At 35.9% G+C, this 18,530-nt stretch overlaps 1 protein-coding gene across 1 annotated transcript; it reads left to right on the forward strand.

Annotated features, from left to right (window-relative positions):
* Positions 1–9,533: 9,533 nt before the first annotated feature.
* LOC132545444 (3-oxoacyl-[acyl-carrier-protein] reductase FabG-like) lies at positions 9,534–16,676 on the forward strand. Its single transcript, XM_060209131.1, has 9 exons — positions 9,534–9,582; positions 10,583–10,716; positions 11,407–11,499; positions 11,880–11,965; positions 12,544–12,637; positions 12,841–12,910; positions 14,433–14,469; positions 14,871–14,934; positions 15,996–16,676. Exons 1-9 carry the CDS (start codon positions 9,534–9,536, stop codon positions 16,152–16,154), a joined length of 786 nt encoding a protein of 261 aa, XP_060065114.1. The 3' UTR covers positions 16,155–16,676.
* Positions 16,677–18,530: the final 1,854 nt, after the last annotated feature.

An 18,530-nucleotide genomic window follows, 5' to 3' on the forward strand; every position in this document is an offset into this window, starting at 1 on the left:
GAAGATACCAGTATATCACCAAATACGTATGTATGGAAACACAATGGTACCGAGTTCTGAAGACACCAGTATATCACCAAATACGTATGTATGGAAACACATTGGCACCGAGTTTTGAAGACACCAGTATATCACCAAATACGTAAGTATATAAACACATTGGCAACGAGTTCTGAAGATACCAGTATATAAACTGTTTCGCATTTAAAGACCTTTCACCATTACTAAGGTACTTTTGTTTTGTTTATTACCGGTTTATATTGATTGTAAACAATATCTGTCAAAAACTTTTTGAAGATACATGGAGGAAAGACATCGAGATTAACGTAGGTAGATGAGGTAACTATGTGATAAACATTGTATAAAGTACAAATGTACGAGAGCATTAATGAAAGAATGTGTACACATTGCTGAATGACAACACAAGAGTAGACAAGAAGAAATATTTATCCTGCAAGAGTGTTAAAACAAGAGGATAAGTTCAGTCATCGAACAAGATGAATTGAGTCCATACGTGTACTTGAGTGATTGTAGGCGAACAAAGAGGCCATTGTGTAAAGTAAATATACCGCTTATCACCGGACCTGTTTCTTGTTAATTTTCCTGGTGTTCAAGCTGATGTAGAAAACATTCTTGATAAAAAGACTAACACACATCAATAACATTACATTTACCATACCAAGACTAATGCATGGTTTCAAGTACCTTTCTCAAACCTTATATGTTTAAAAAATTAAAAGACTAAACATGTCTGTTTGAGACCATACCATACCTCCCTGTATGGAACACATACATTATAAATATATCTCTGTATGCATAACATATTGAGTTTAGATGTGGGACCCTAATAATAATATCATTAATGCACCTGTCCCTCAGGGTTTTGACATTTTATCGACCAAATTTGATTCTCTTCACTGGTGTCCAAGGCTTCCCTATATAGACCATACGCATCACTGCTGTGTCCTAGATGGATGAAACAGCTGAATGATGCTATTTAAATCGTTACTTTTTACTTTATTATAATGTGTGTAGCTTTAAATAAGTATTGAATAGTACTAATAAGTTATGTGCATTTTGTTAACGTTCCTAAACATACCTCCCTGACACCCATCGCTGCTAATAACTGTGTCATTTTTCTTCCATTCTTCATCCTTGGGGACAAGAGGAAACACAGAAACCAGATTTCGTGTAGCAGATTTAGCAGAAAACCCCTTTCCTTCGTGTAGTGATGATTTCCAATCTTTCCATCGGCTGAAAACAACGTCATAGTTTTTGTTGCTCGAAACCAGTCTTGATTTGCCATCTTTCAAAGCAAACGTTTTGCATGTCGGTTCCTTACTGCTCAATACTCGAACCTTGTCGTTTTTCCGGATATAACTTGCGTCCGGATTGTGTTCACGACCTTTAGCTATTGTACGACAATCGGTTTGTTGAGCTTGCTCGGACACTTTAGAATCGTCCGGTTTCAACTTACATCTGTCTACTAACGAGAATATTTCGTGGTTTTGACATGACATTTGCAACATTTTCCCACACCGCTTCTGCTCCACACACGCTGTTTTTCCACTTTCTACTCTGTCTTCAGTGACGCTAGCTTCCTTAGTTTCGGCCTTTTGACTTTGCTGTGTAGATTCCTTCCTGTTGATTGCGCTTTGACTCGCTAAGTTTGTGTTCAGATCCATTGATATTGGCTGTGATATAATCGATGGCTTTGGGAGTATTTTCCGGTATTTCATCTTGATTCCAGACCCAAAAGTTATGGACCCAGTCATTAATCTTTCTTTATTTGTTCCGAGTTCGGGGCAAACATTATCATACCGTGGTGGGTGATGACAAAACGATTTTGGAACCGCCAACTCTCTTTTTCTCTGCTTTGTATTCTCATACTTACTATTGGGCGTCCTTCGACAATGTAAATTTCTCTTTGGGGTAAATTCTTTGTAACCGCGTTGAAAACGTTCTGTGTGTTTGTGTTTACGCTTTCTGGTTACATTTAAGTTCAAACGATTTATTTCATTATTGAAGTTTAGTTCAAAATGTTTCTTCACATCGGGAGCAGAGTCAGTACATTTTTTGCTGTCATATACTGGCGACTGTGGCAGATTCCTAGTCTTGTCGTCACTCGATTTGTTAATGACACCTGTACACACATTTATACCAGAATAGTCTTGTCCGGCTGAGAAAGTAGTTATATACGTTGTAGGCGGTGATATTACAGAACATTGGTCGGAAGTCATCCTCGAACTTAGACAGTCAATATCGTCAGACAAAGTTCCTGAATAGCGATCATGTTTTGCGACGTACTCGGACAATAGTGGCATTGATTTGGCATGTAAGTCCTTAGATTTCTCACTACTGTGACCACAGACTAAAACCTTCCGCTGTGCACAAGTAAAGGCATCAGGTTCTGTTTGATCCGATAAAAGTGGTTTATTTTCACCGGCCAACTTAACGTAGGGAACTGGAGAAGTAAGTCGGTCATTACACATGTCTAATGGACGGAAATACTGAAAAAACAAAGCCAGGTAAATCAGTTAAAATGTATTCATATGTAACTAATAAGGCAATGTCATAATAATAACAACGCAAAAAGCTATCAGACAACGTTTCACTACGTTCTAGTTTCAAACAAGGACAATAAAATGTATATGTTCGATTAGGATTATGTTGGGTTTTCATGTTTTTTAGGTCATGACCATCCTTGCTACTTCAGGGGTCTCGATAACTTTCGCCCTCATCTCTCCTGGAGCATTTCACGGCAAAATTGAAAGCACATGAGAAGTAATTTTATTGATCTATAGTGGGTTGCAGGAGGAAAAAGAACTGACCAATTACAGTCTGTTACGCTTCTTTGAAGATTACAAAGTAACAACACCCAACTTCAAAGCCAGTACAACATACCGTTATACGACCTCTAGATTTGTTTGGTGTACATCAAAGGATTAAACTAGTCTTACCCATGAGGCATCGCATACGGAACCTTCAATTTTGCCAGGAAATGTTCCAGGGGTGTAGAGATCGATAATGAGCGTAACTTATGGAGTTCCGAAGATGGGTCACAGCGGTATTGGAAGTATGATGGCATGATTCTGATTATTTGTCCATTATGTTATGAATCATATCTTTATGTGACACAAACGACTCGTCTCTAAACATCTGATTCAAGGCTAGCGTCTTGGTAGAATGGAAACTTCCTGGTTGACTTCGTCTGGGCACTTGATAACATAGTGTAAAACATGTATTGTCCTATCTACAATGCCTTTACGTCAGCTGACATACTCTAATGGTTACGGTATATATCGAAGTCATTTGTATTTTTGTGATACAAGTCGCATACGGATCCACGCAATTTCTGTTTCGTACACATTTAGCCTTGTATGGTAACAAAGACCGCCATTGTGTTTGTAGGTTGCTGATAGGATTACTGTTTTACGTGAAGCACGTGAGAGTGTTTTCGTCTTTTACCGTTGACCCACTTCTCGCTGAAACACATCCTCATTTACATCTCTTACTGACTGTCAATAAATTTTGTATGCAAGGTAAACTGACCTGTGTCTGGGATGTTGTAGGTAGATTGTTTGTCCTGCCCAGGGCCTGTGAAGTCTGAGAATTACCACTGCTTTTCCATACTTGGATTTGGTGGATAGATTGTGGCGAGTAATTTCTTCCACGCATATCATGATTTCTCATTCTGGACGAGTTATCTGTAGAAAATACAGGCAAACTAAAATAAAACAAATCAAAGAGACATGAAGGTAGTTTTTTAAAACACCATTAAAGCCATATTTTATTGTCACTGACATCATAAGAATTTATGCGTAATCCGCCACCCCCCCCCCCCCCAAATAAAATTAAAAAAAAAAAACAATAACAAAAATCCATCGCTTTGTCCTAACTCCGAAATCAATGCCTTGCCAGTGATATTGTCTCAGATGATAGGAACTATCGACAATCAACCATTACTTTATCATGCCCTGGCTATATAATAAACTTACCATGAAATGGTTCGGTACCAAGTTACAATACCTACATAGATGAATTAATGAATGCTACAGGTGCACATTTTACTTTCCGTCGATAATTCAGTAAAAAGCAATATGCCTTTGCTTGTAAAAGACTCGGACTGACAATAACTTTGGCATGGTCACGAAAAGTGCCACGTCGCTGGAACTAAATTGGTTTTAGGTATCATTAACATTCATTTACTTTCCATTCCATGCCTTGATTCAGCGTAGGGACCTAAATCAGCTTTAACGTTCCATGTAACGTGTTCTGACTCGGCACTTGGAGGCGAGACCACGTCAGGAACACCTGGTCTCGGCTCAGCTGTAACATTCCATGTTACGTGTTCTGACTCGGCACTTGGAGGCGAGTCCACGTCAGGAACACCTGGTCTCGGCTCAGCGATAACGTTCCATGTAACGTGTCCTGACTCGGCACTTTGAGGTGACTCCACGTCAGGAACACTTGGTCTTGGCTCAGCTGTAACGTTCCATGTAACGTGTCCTGACTCGGCACTTGGAAGCGAGTCCACGTCAGGAACACCTGGTCTTGGCTCAGCTGTAACGTTCCATGTAACGTGTCCTGACTCGGCACTTGGAAGCGAGTCCACGTCAGGAACACCTGGTCTTGGCTCAGCTGTAACGTTCCATGTAACGTGTCCTGACTCGGCACTTGAAGGCGAGTCCACGTCAGAAACACAAGGTAATGTAAAGGCGGAAGCGTTTCTCTGTCCCGATACAGAACTTCCCAGTGACTTCACCACTGTAGAACCTTGTATTGGGTCGACAATGACGCCAATATAACTTTCTTTCTCTCTCGCAGATAAAGTTGTCCAATGTTTTGCGATTCTAAAACATAGGAAATGTAATATCTACAATTCTAGCATATCAGGAATTATATATAATCGATTTAATCCAGCCGACTAACCTATCTGACAATGTAAGTGAAGCTATACGTCGGATGGAACACAGGGATAATGCGTTAGATATATAAATAATTCTACATTTGTTCGCCGAATTGTATTTTATTGTATACGTGGATACTACATCGGATTGTATTTTACTGTATACGTGGATACTACATCGGATTGTATTTTACTGTATACGTGGATACTACATCAGATTGCATTTTACTGTATACGTGGATACTACATCGGATTGTATTTTACTGTATACGTGGATACTACATCAGATTGTATTTTACTGTATATGTGGATACTACATCGGATTGTATTTTACTGTATACGTGAATACTACATCTGATTGTATTTTACTGTATACGTGGATACTACATCGGATTGTATTTTACTGTATACGTGGATACTACATCAGATTGTATTTTACTGTATACGTGGATACTACATCAGATTGTATTTTACTGTATACGTGGATACTACATCGGATTGTATTTTACTGTATATGTGGATACTACATCGGATTGTATTTTACTGTATACGTGGATACTACATCAGATTGCATTTTACTGTATACGTGAATACTACATCGGATTGTATTTTACTGTATACGTGGATACTACATCGGATTGTATTTTACTGTATACGTGGATACTACATCGGATTGTATTTTACTGTATACGTGGATACTACATCGGATTGTATTTTACTGTATACGTGGATACTACATCGGATTGTATTTTACTGTATACGTGGATACTACATCGGATTGTATTTTACTGTATACGTGGATACTACATCGGATTGCATTTTACTGTATACGTGGATACTACATCAGATTGTATTTTACTGTATACGTGGATACTACATCGGATTGTATTTTACTGTATACGTGAATACTACATCGGATTGTATGCTAGATTATTATACTGTCATGTATAAAATTAATGAAGCATTCGTTTGTTTTCACATTTTCTCTCATTTCCAGATACATTGCAGACAATTATCACTTGATAAATGATTTTCATATCTATTTCCTCTGTGATATTACATATGTACTTATAAGTGAATGTTGAGGAGATGATTCCCTCCCGCAGGAAAAAAAAGTGCAAATTCCTTCATTCTGTAGATCAGAGACGTATATATCGTCTCTGTGTAGATATAAGAATGATTTACCGTCTCGTGATCTCGTAGAAAGGCTCCTTTGGATACTTAGATTTGTAATAAGGTCGGACTTGTTTCGTAAAGTTTACGAAGGCGTTAATGCAATTTCGAATTCTATTTCCATTCTTGAATTCTGAAATAACAAGAAAATGAATAAGTCAGTCTGTAAGTAGGATGAACATATATACAATATTGATAATTGGTAACATGACACCTGTAAATCGAGATTCCATAATACACAATAGTAACCGATAAACGATACATGTGACTGACACATCATTACATATATAATGACAACTGTCACAATAATTCACCATATCATCTTGTGAGCTTGGACATTTGTAAAATAAATAGATAAATGAATAACAGAGAATAAAATCAAGTGTTCTGTAAGGGTGATGCACTTCTGCCTCTATATCATTCGAAGTAAGTGTAAGAGAACCATGTACATATTGAGAGTACGGCTAGTCGAGCGGTAGTGTCCGGCTGAGATCGATTGGGCCTAGAACCTCTGCATGGAAGGGTATCTTTCATTACTCCTTCCTATATCAGAACCAACCCGAAGTGGACGACGCCATTTTGAATTTGTGTGTGTACCTTACTTTATGGTCACGTGGATTCTACGCATTGAGAACCTAGATTGATGTTGTATTCGGTCGGAGACTTTGTGAAGGAGCGAGTAGTGTAGAAGTTGAGAACACAGGATGCATTACTAGTACTGGGTAGTGAGGTTTCCCTTTAGTCGAGCGATAGAGTGTTCAGATGGAGTCTAAAGGGTCGCTAGTTCGAACCCCAACAGTGGCAGGATGTGCTTCATTAGTTCTAAGTATTACACGTAGATACAGGCATACTATAACAACCATCGACCACATCTGACTTCTTACCGCAAGAGATCATGATGGCGGCCATACCATAGTCAAACTAAAAAACGGTTGCCAAATACAACCGGAACCTGACTTCTATCATTATCACAAATACATTACTTTTGATATTACCAATTCTTCTTCCATTGCAGTTAGACGGCTCCGGTTCATTATCATCAACAAAAATATCTGGGGATTCATTCCAGATCCGTAGATCTTTAGTGTCATTCGCACAGGTATTTGGTGGAGATGACAGCTCCATATTTAACTAGACATAGGCTCCTTCATCACCGTCGCAAAATAGTCATATAAACCATTTAATGAACGTGAACGAAATCCGCTGGTTCAAACTTAATCGTGACGATGCGATGACATCATAATACGCGTCACATCTTCGTTAATGACGTCACAAGTAACAAAATGTCAAAACACTCTGAAAATCTTCACAATTTCAAATTCTACGTTTTTTCTTCTTTTTTTTTCATTTAATTACCTTAGATATATGTGTGTAATCTGATGTGGATGTAACAGTATCTTTTATCACTGATAGTAAATCATTTCATGGCCTCAGACGCATCCTCGATACCCCAGGGGTTACAATCACATTCGCTCTCTGCACCCCCGGAACATGTAATCGCAAAATCGAAGGCGCAAGCAAAATAATTTGATTAGTTACAGAAGAAAAAAACTTACCAACCATAGGCTTATATGTCTACGCTCTTTTTGAAGATTACAAAGGAGCGACATCCGACTTCTAGCCATTACAATATAGCGTTATGCGACCTCGAGATTCGTTTGATGTGCATCAAAGGATCAAACTAGTCTTTTTGTCTTGTTTAAAAGGGGTCGCACATTGAACCTTTATTTTTGCCATGACGCGTTACAGGATATGTATATATTGTATATGTGTAATAGAAATTAGGATTGTAATGTATTGGTTATCTGTCCTGTTTATTATACGCCGCCGGGGGCGGTCGTATATTGGCGTCATCTTCTCCGTCCGTCCGTCCGTACGTCCATTTCTCGTGAACGCAACTCCTCCTAAACTAATTATCAGATTTTCATGAAACTTGTTCAATGTCACTACTACAATGGGTAGATGTGCATGAAGGGGCGATTTTTGGTTCGTTGATTTTTGTAAGATTTATGCCATTTTCAACTTTGTATCTGTAGCTTGCTCATAGTGGAGCCTTGTGAACGCAACTCCTCCTAAAATAATGATCATATTTTCACGAAACTTGCTCAATGTCACTACTACCATGGTTCGATGTGCATGAAGGGGTGATTTTACGGTTCATTGATTTCTGTAAGATGACATTTTCAACTTTTTCTCTGTTGCTGATTTTGTGGCAGCCATTGCCATTTTTCTGTTCGGCCATTTTGATAGAGATTCGAACAATCTGCCAACATCTCATATGCACTGGAATTTTGGGGATAAACAGATCTGCAACTTGGATGACTGCTGGTCCTTGTCTCTTCCAGCTAAGCGAACTGGTCTTACAGACTTCATTTTGAGCTGATGTATACAGACATGTTAAAAGCGATAATTAAAAGGACCAATCTTGATCTTTATATTTGGTGGCGTATATTGTGTCCACGGCACTCTTGTGTTTTATGTTTTACTTACTTAGTCTTACTTAGTCTTACTTAGTCGATTCTGAATGTAGTCCTTCTTAGGCCTCTATACTCAGATCCAGATTTTGTCTCAATAAAGTAAAGTATTCATATAGTCACTCCTGGTTGATGTACTGCTTTGGTGATTGTCAACATTGTACTTTCTGTCCTCTAGTTCCCAGAATTTGTCCAATCTGTTTTCAAAGGTGGTCAGTGTCGGTGATCTCACAATCTTTTCCGGTAATGCATTCCAGTTACTCACTACTCTCTGTGTGAATGAATATTTTCGAATGTCTAGTCTGCTTCTTGATTTCTCCAGTGATAGTGAGTTCCCTCGTGTGCGTTTTGTCTTGTTAACTCTCAGTATATGTGTACATTTACGGTTATATGTAAATGCGACAAATGGCACTATAATAAAAATAATCATTGCGTTGTATTTACAGTTTCTGAAGTTCCTTCCTCACCCTCCCATACACACAACGAAAAGTCATCAAACTGTTATAAAATGCCCTGCCATGCTGTGTACATAGATGGACACGTTCTGATAAATAGTGTTGATCATGGACAAGTTATTGAAATATCAGCCACCGATTCGATATGAGTTATTATTATTATTATTATTGTAGTAAACATATATCAAACTAGTTTGAACAGATACATATGTCCGTATTGGCTAGTCTACAATAAGGTTCTGGTTTGAGTTGTTTTGGCTACTGCTGCAAACTTGTATAAACAAAAAACGTGTTTTGACATGAGATAGATCACAACTTGACTATCTGTACAACGTGTATGTAAATACAAGTACCTGACTCCAGGACATATATATTACACGTCATTAAACTTTGTATTTGGTCTGTTTCAAATACACTACGCATATTAATTTATCTAGTTATTTATCTATATATTTATCGTTGGTTTTCCTGGACTTTTGAATTGTTGTTGTTTCTTATTTTACTGTTGACTTCGAAAACAAAATGGCGGCCTCCATTGGAAGTCTCACCGGCAAAGTGGCTCTTATAACAGGTATGACCAATTAACAATAAGACATGCCTCTGTCTTATGACGCAATCGCGCAAAATTACTTATACATCATTTTCCATGTTTAGTCAGCCATTTCGATAATGTTTGAAAAGATTTAAATCAATTTTATTGTTTAGTCATACATTTGAAGGACGTTATTTTGTTGAAAAAGCATAGTTAACTTCATGTTGACTGCTTATAGCATATATTTGCATTTTATATTTAAAAAAATGGCTTAACACGACCGATTTTAGGGCGAGGATATGAAAGATTAACAATGTCCAGAATTATCCGTTGAATAATTATCTTTTTGTATACAATATGTATTAAAGAATCACTTGTAACTTGAAAGCCATTATGACAGAAGTTCTTTTAATTCATATATGTATACATGTACATGATCTGTGTTTGCAAGATATAGATTAGGTGCTGCAAGACATCAGAATCATGCTGGAAGAAGATGAAATTTGTCAAAGAACTGGATCTGTAAAAATAGATCTTAAATATAGTTTCTTAAAAGAGATTAAATTATTTTACAATATATATATATACATGTTCACTTTACATTGCAGGCTATTTAATCTTGTATCAAATGTATATATACATGTCTAACCTTTCGCTAAAATAAATGTCTCTGAGAGTGCCATATAATTGGGAGTTATTTACACATTGACCTTAATTATAAGCACTCCTTATACACAAAGAACAATAAAATTTTCTGTACATGTAGCAACATGTACATATGATACTCAAACGTCGAACTGGTTGTGTATCTTAAAATCTTAAAGTAATGGAATTTCTGAGGATTTGGAATAAGAGGTCCTCTCAAATGTTATTTAGGACTGTAAAGACTCCTACAGTTTCAAGACGAACTGGCTGTTGCCAATACATGTGTATTGATATTATGTACCACGACATTGGTGTTCGGTACCTGTCTCACTTGTCAGATATAAAAGACAGGGAAAACATAGCATCTAAAAATTTTCATTTTCTTACTATAAAGGTGCCAGTTCAGGTATCGGGGCAGCCACTGCTGTTTTATTCTCAAAACTTGGTGCCAGATTAGCCCTTACAGGACGAAAAGAAGACAATCTCCAGAAAGTTGGACAGAATTGTTCTGAGGGTAATAGAGAAAAGGTAAGTTCATTGACCAAAATTCAATGCAGGAAAATGTTCAGCTGACTTCAATTAAAATATTGTTCGAGAAAACATCAATTTTTAGTAGTAGCTAACTGATAATTGTCAGGCAAAGAAAAAAGTTAATCATGTTCAACTTTTCTACACAAAATTCTAATATTTGATGTTACTTGATATTAACTGAACTGTATCAGAAAATAGGAATTCAAAAATGTTTGCATGAACATATAATCACAGTCAAATTACCAGAACACATTTACAATCTGTTGAAAGATGTGGGTGAGAAAATTCATAAAAACAAAATCCTGATTTTTTAATTCAGGTATGAAACAATGTGTTATTACTGAAACAATTACATTACATTATCTTATCAAATTGACTTCCGATGATACATGTATATCTGTTTGTAATTTAAAATCTTGCATGCACTTTTAACTTGATTTACTTTTAAAACTGTATCAAAGTTCAACTGTTTCAAATTTTTGAAAGATATGCAATGAACAGTACCATGAAAATAATTGATGTAATTTTCTTGTGTTTATTTACATTTGAATAAATTTGACATAGAACAACTTTTGGAGGAAATATGTACAAGTTTGAACCTAAAACTTTGTAACAGCTACTGTATTTACAATAGTCAGTTCAGATTTGTCCTATTAACTTTTAATGGATTATTTTTGATAATTTCAGCCCTTCTTAGTGCCTGGAGATCTTGGAAAAGAAGAGGATGTTAAAACTATTTTTGATAAAACTGTGGAACATTATGGAAAGCTTAACATTTTGGTATGTAAAGAGTCGGAAACATCCTTTTTAGTTGCTTTATCCTGAGAAAATACTTGAACAATTTAAAGTTTTACTTAAGATTAAAAAAATCACTACATTTCCTTAATCATTAAATTCAGGACATCATTGGGAGGAAAAAAAAATAGTATTGTACATAACTTAACACTTATTACAATACACCTAAGTACATTTGTAAATGTCTTTTACAAAACAAAGTTTTAACTGTCAACTGTAAAGTTTTTAACACCGATCAATGGGAAAAACGCTTGACATATTAATCATCTATTAATGTGTAAAAAATGAAGCATTTCCCAAATATTTTCTGATATTGATGATATCTGATAAAGTGAGATATAAAATGAATGTTTTAACTGCACCAGGTCAACTGTGCAGGGATAATTGAGTTAGGAAGTATTGAGTCAACATCCCTTCAACAGTACGATAAGCTCTTCAATGTAAATGTAAGGTGAGTACAATATTTTGTTACCTTAGGGTATTCTGAAAACTTTTACTCGTGGATACTAAGGTTTTTTCCGTGATCAGCCTCTCTCTGGATTTGTAGAACTTGGATATTGATATAGTCATGGAATCCAGTGAAATTGATAAAAATACTACACCTGAATCTCGATACATTAATCATGATATATTAATGACCCTTTGGTTGGGGATGCTAAGTCAGAATAAAGACTGTAAGTCACCATCTTTTGACTCTAACTACAATAAATCACACTCTAATAGCTGTTTCAGAATGATGTCCAATTGGCTTTCTGTTCACATCATCATCTCTTTGTTATTCTTTATCACAAGAAAACGAAAAGCAAAGTTTGAAAACAAAGTGTTGTAGAGTTGGGGATTATTTACCAGCAATAAATTAGACCAGTTGTCTCCCTTATATTGTGCATTACTTAACAAAATTTAGGTTGCTTTTGCATGAGTTGATGAAATGGCTTGACTGGGGCTGAACCTGCTTCTATGAGGCTGGTAATCTCCCTTTTGTTGCTCAACAGGTGAACCAAATGAAATTTGATTTTCTATTTTAAACAGATCTGTATATTACCTGACCATGCTTGCTGTACCTCACCTGATCAAATCTCAGGGAAATATTGTGAATGTGTCCAGTGTTAATGGTATACGATCTGTAAGTACCCTGTATTCCAGCTGTAAACCCAACATCAAAGACTTTAATTTCCACTATCTATTATTTATCCTTTAGCCTTTCTTAAATTTATCCATGCGATATTTTGACATGAAAAGAACACTTGTAATAACATTCAGTTTTCTGTCCTTCAGTCATTCTGCTTTTGAAATTTTTCAAAGCTTACTGTATCAATATCATTTCAGTTTCCAAATGTACTGGCTTACAACATGTCAAAGACAGCTCTGGATCAATTTACACGCTGTGTTGCTCTAGGTAACATTGTTATCATTCCAAATATGGTGAAAGAGTCCAGATATTTTATTGTTTGTATAATGAATTGATAAGGCAGGGAGACATACCTCTAACTCTCGGTGACATACTTAAATGATATTTAACCCTAGAGATATACCTGTACCTATCTGTGACATACTAAATGATATTTAACCTTAGTGGTATACATGTACCTATCTGTGACATACTTAAATGATATTTAAATTTAGAGATAAAAATGTACCTATCTGTGACATACTTAAATGATATTTAAACTTAGAGATATACATGTACCTATCTGTGACATACTTAAATGATATTTAAACTTAGAGATAAAAATGTACCTATCTGTGACATACTAAATGATATTTAACCTTAGAGACATACATGTACCTATCTGTGACATACTAAATGATATTTAACCTTAGAGACATACATGTACCTATCTGTGACATACTAAATGATATTTAACCCTAGAGACATACATGTACCTATCTGTGACATACTAAATGATATTTAACCTTAGAGACATACATGTACCTATCTGTGACATACTTAATGATATTTAACCTTAGAGACATACATATACCTATCTGTGACATACTAAATGATATTTAAACTTAGAGATATACATGTACCTATCTGTGACATACTTAAATGATATTTAACCTTAGAGACATACATATACCTATCTGTGACATACTAAATGATATTTAAACTTAGAGACATACATATACCTATCTGTGACATACTAAATGATATTTAAACTTAGAGATATACATGTACCTATCTGTGACATACATATACCTATCTGTGACATACTAAATGATATTTAAACTTAGAGACATACATGTACCTATCTGTGACATACTAAATGATATTTAACCTTAGAGACATACATGTACCTATCTGTGACATAATAAATGATATTTAACCCTATAGACATACATGTACCTATCTGTGACATACTAAATGATATTTAACCTTAGAGACATACATGTACCTATCTATGACATACTAAATGATATTTAACCCTAGAGACATACATGTACCTATCTGTGACATACTAAATGATATTTAACCTTAGAGACATACATGTACCTATCTGTGACATACTTAATGATATTTAACCTTAGAGACATACATATACCTATCTGTGACATACTAAATGATATTTAAACTTAGAGATATACATGTACCTATCTGTGACATACTTAAATGATATTTAACCCTATAGACATACATGTACCTATCTGTGACATACTTAAATGATATTTAACCTTAGAGACATACATATACCTATCTGTGACATACTAAATGATATTTAAACTTAGAGATATACATTTACTATTTGTGACATACTAAATGATAATTACATAAAAAAAATTGTGTGAGTGCACAGAACATGTAGTAGTGCTCAGCTGTAATGATAAGCTGATGATGTTAGCTGTATCATTTTCTTAATAACTTTTAGTTTCGTATGATTTCTATTGATGTTAAATAGTTGTACATTGATATGTTCCAGAACTTGCTCCGAAACAAGTCAGAGTGAACAGTGTCAAGTAAGTTTGCAGACATATTCATCATCACCATGGTGATCTATTAAAAGTAAATATGTAAGTTAATTAAATTATTCAAAATTGTGTTTGGTAAGACATCTGTCAGATTTTTGATCCAGTGGCCAATTAGGTATCGACCAGTGGTCGATAGATGTCAATAAGGTAATTACACTGGTCTCATTCTGGCAGATGAATTATCATCAAATATTAGACTTGTGTCTAACTGAACATAATTTTGATAATTTAATTAACTTATATATTAACTTTTAATAGTTCATTGTGTATGTTAAGATAGTATAGTATAAATTCAGGTAATGTTTCATCACTACAGCTATAATGTTACTTTGACTGTTTTGACTTAACATTTTCTTGGCTGCATCAATTGGATTATTTTAATCTTTCAGTCCTGGTGTCGTAATCACAGAGTTACAGAAGAGAGGTGGCCTAGATGAGGAGGCTTATGCTAAGGTAAGGTCAAGGTCTTATAGGTCAGAACATTGAATCCTCCTTGTCAACGATCTAGGAATTAAACTAAATCATAGCAGTTCTATACCTGAATACAAGTGTACTGGCATCTCATGTTAATGTTTCTTCTTTTTGTTAAGATAGTTACCTTTGCTGGTAAAATCACTAATATTGCAATTGTCATAAGAAATGCCATGACAGCCATTGCTTAGGTCACAACTGCCATCACATTAATCATGACAACCATCGCTAAGGTCACAGGTCACAACTGCCATCACTTTAATCATGACTCTCATTGCTTAGGTCACAACTGCCATCACTTTAATCATGACTGTCATTGCTTAGGTCACAGGTCACGACTGTCATCACTTTAATCGTGACTGTCATCGCTAAGGTCACAACTGCCATCACTTTAATCATGACAGCCATCGCTAAGGTCACAGGTCACAACTGCCATCACTTTAATCATGACTGTCATTGCTTAGGTCACAACTGCCATCACTTTAATCATGACTGTCATTGCTTAGGTCATGACTGCAGTCACAAAGGTCGCAGCTGTCATCACTTAGGTTGTATATTTGACAAATAAATTGCTAGTCAAACTATACACTAAATATACATAATTTTTTGACACATGAATTGCCAGTCAGTATATTTTATTTTATGAAATTTTTGATGCAGAAACTGCAAGAAGCTATATTTAATTCTTTTAAATGATAATGTTATCCATTACTCAGAACGACAGTTGTTACAAACAAATAATCTGTTGATACCATCTTTTGAGTTCAACATATCCTTATTGAATAAAGAAAACTGTCAATTAGATGAAATATTTCTACCACAGGCGTCTGATTTAGGATCGGTTTATATCAAGCTTTGTGGTACTCAAGTATATCTATCTCATATTTACATTGCTAACATAAACATGACACAATTCTTTGGCAGCTTGCCTGAACATGGTTTGATTTATATTGTGTAAATGTTACATCAGCAGTGTATACAGATGTAAAGGTATTTTGGACAGACTTCAAAACAAATATTACATACTTATATTTACCTTACAGTTCCTTGAGCGATCACGGGAGACCCATGCTATGGGAAGGCCAGGTCAGCCAGAGGAAGTGGCAAATGCCATAGCATTCCTTGCCTCAGACAACTCCTCTTTTGTGACAGGTGCCTCCATTCCTGTGGATGGGGGTCGGCACGCCATGTGTCCACGGTGATCTGGTCCCCTGTGCAGGACACAGTACCAATGTCATACTCATCAGATGTGATAGACCGACAGAAATGTCTGTGGTAGAGGACACTGTTTCTTAGCTTTATTTTATAGGATTCAGGGACTCTAAGATTGCTCTCACTCGGATCTTGCCACTTTAGGTTGATTTAAATGATAAAATTAAACAAATTGTTTTGTAATAAATATTTGTCAGTTTTGTAGACCAGAACTGAGTGTAAGTTAATACTCAATGTGGAGAAATAATGTACAATATTCCTAGTTCTTCTGATGGTATGTTGAATGCTGTATGTACAGTGTTGATTTATGATTGAGAATGAGAATACAATATAAAATTGTTGGGAAAATCATTGACTATCTCTCTGTTGGTTTGAATTATTGGTACTGTAATCTCAGTATCATTATTTGATGTTGTCATAAAAACTTTTAAATAAAAATAAGAATGATTTTATCCAGATATGTTACAACTGAAACCATGATAAAGTTAGGCACTAATGTCTTATATCCGGTGCATGCTGTTTTTTGTTGTTGTTTTTGTTTTGTAAACATTTATATATACCGGTTAGTATAAAGGTAAAATGGTCATCGGTGATTTGACCAATGGAAGCTAGCCAATACCAAATTTTATGCAAAACAATAAAGCTTGGTGGAAGAAGGGGGTTAGGAAATGGGCATTGAAGCTTTTCAGATTGCGGGAGTGTTATGCAGGGATTCACCTAACTTTGGTAAAATGGACGGTTCGACGCTAGTTTGATCAATCTCGTATGAAATAGAAACCTACCCGACAGTGGTGAAAAAAACTTTAATATACTGATATAAGACCTTTCAAATTTGCGATATTCGTTATAAGGCACAAATTACATTATGACGACATCAGATTTCGACGTCGCATTTGAAAGGATGGAAACCTTCCGAAATTTGTGTAGTCTAGATCTTTTGATCAGTAAAAGGTAGTCTATTTTGTATATTGTTGGTACCTACCTGATGATATACGTGAAACGTTTCTTAAGTAGGTCATCCAATATGTATATCCAGTATATATTATTTGTAGATAAATTCTATATCTAACAAAATAATTTCCAGTTCTCGGTAGGGGTCAAAGTTAAAAACTGATCAGGGACACACAAGGCGGTCTTTGTCGCGTGCTAATCTTAATCTTTTAGAGGTAGATCTTGCTAACTTTCTGCAGAGGTTTGTGACTATGGATGAAAAGTCTAAACAATGGAGACACCCTAGTTAACCCCATAAGCTGGAAAGGTTATTGCCTCAGTATTCTAGGATGCTGATGGCATTCTGATGGTAGATTATCTGCAAAAGAGACGAATAATCAATGACACATATTATGCATCACTTCTTACGCAGTTAAGAGAAAAAAATAAACTCAAGCGCCGCGGAAAACTCGGTAAAAGTCTGTTGTTCCACCAGAACAATGCCCCTGTTCACAAGTCTGTCATTGCTATGGCTGCCATTAACGACTGAGACTTTGGATTGATCAAGCATCCACATTATTTGCCTGATCTGGCTCCAACACACTTTAATTTATTTCCAAAATCGAAAAAGGCCATTCCCAGTTCCCACTTTCGGTCAGAGGATGGCGTCATTCATGCAGTGGAGGAGTTTGTGAATAGTCAAGAAAGGGAATCCCCTAAAAGTGGCAACGTAGCCCCTGAACATCGCTGACAAATTTGTGTAAATACTGAAGGGGATTATGTTGAAAAGTAATGCATCCGCCAAAATAAAACCCTTATATATGAGGCTCACAACTTATCAATGAGTCCGCGTAAATGGAGAAGTATACATCAATTTACCGACTGCTCCGTTGAATTTATAGTCTCATAAACCACACAATTGCTCATACTTAAATCTACAATAGTATTTCCTTGTGTAATCTACGTTTCAAATTATTTCGATTTAATCCACACAAACTGGATATTTACAGATGCCTCTGACTTGGAACTTATTGAACGCGCGACAACAAAGAAAAGTGTTCAAGTCATTTAAAGTCAGTAAATACAATGATTATAGTATGACACACAGGAATACACTAATATACCATCACAAAGTAGCCGCTTGGTCAAAATTGAGCTGCGAGGTCACATGACACTGACGATACTGGTATCACGGCCGGGAAGATCTCCCTTGCTAAGCAATACGATGTAGGTCTTCCTAAGTTTTCTACACGAACGCATGTGGAAGTGAAATTTGTCAACGTAAACATATACGAGAAATAATTTCCTGTCCTTACAAAACGATCAGTGCATGAATCACACAATGTCTATATGTATTAGGGTTATTTATCAACTGAATACTACACAAATTGATATAAAGCCTGATATGTAGGTCTCTGTTCTTGTGAACGACGACG

This window comes from Ylistrum balloti, unplaced genomic scaffold (genome assembly GCF_031769215.1).
Source record: "Ylistrum balloti isolate Yb309-2 unplaced genomic scaffold, AGI_CSIRO_Ybal_v1 Utg369596, whole genome shotgun sequence".
Taxonomy (NCBI): Eukaryota; Metazoa; Mollusca; class Bivalvia; order Pectinida; family Pectinidae; genus Ylistrum; species Ylistrum balloti.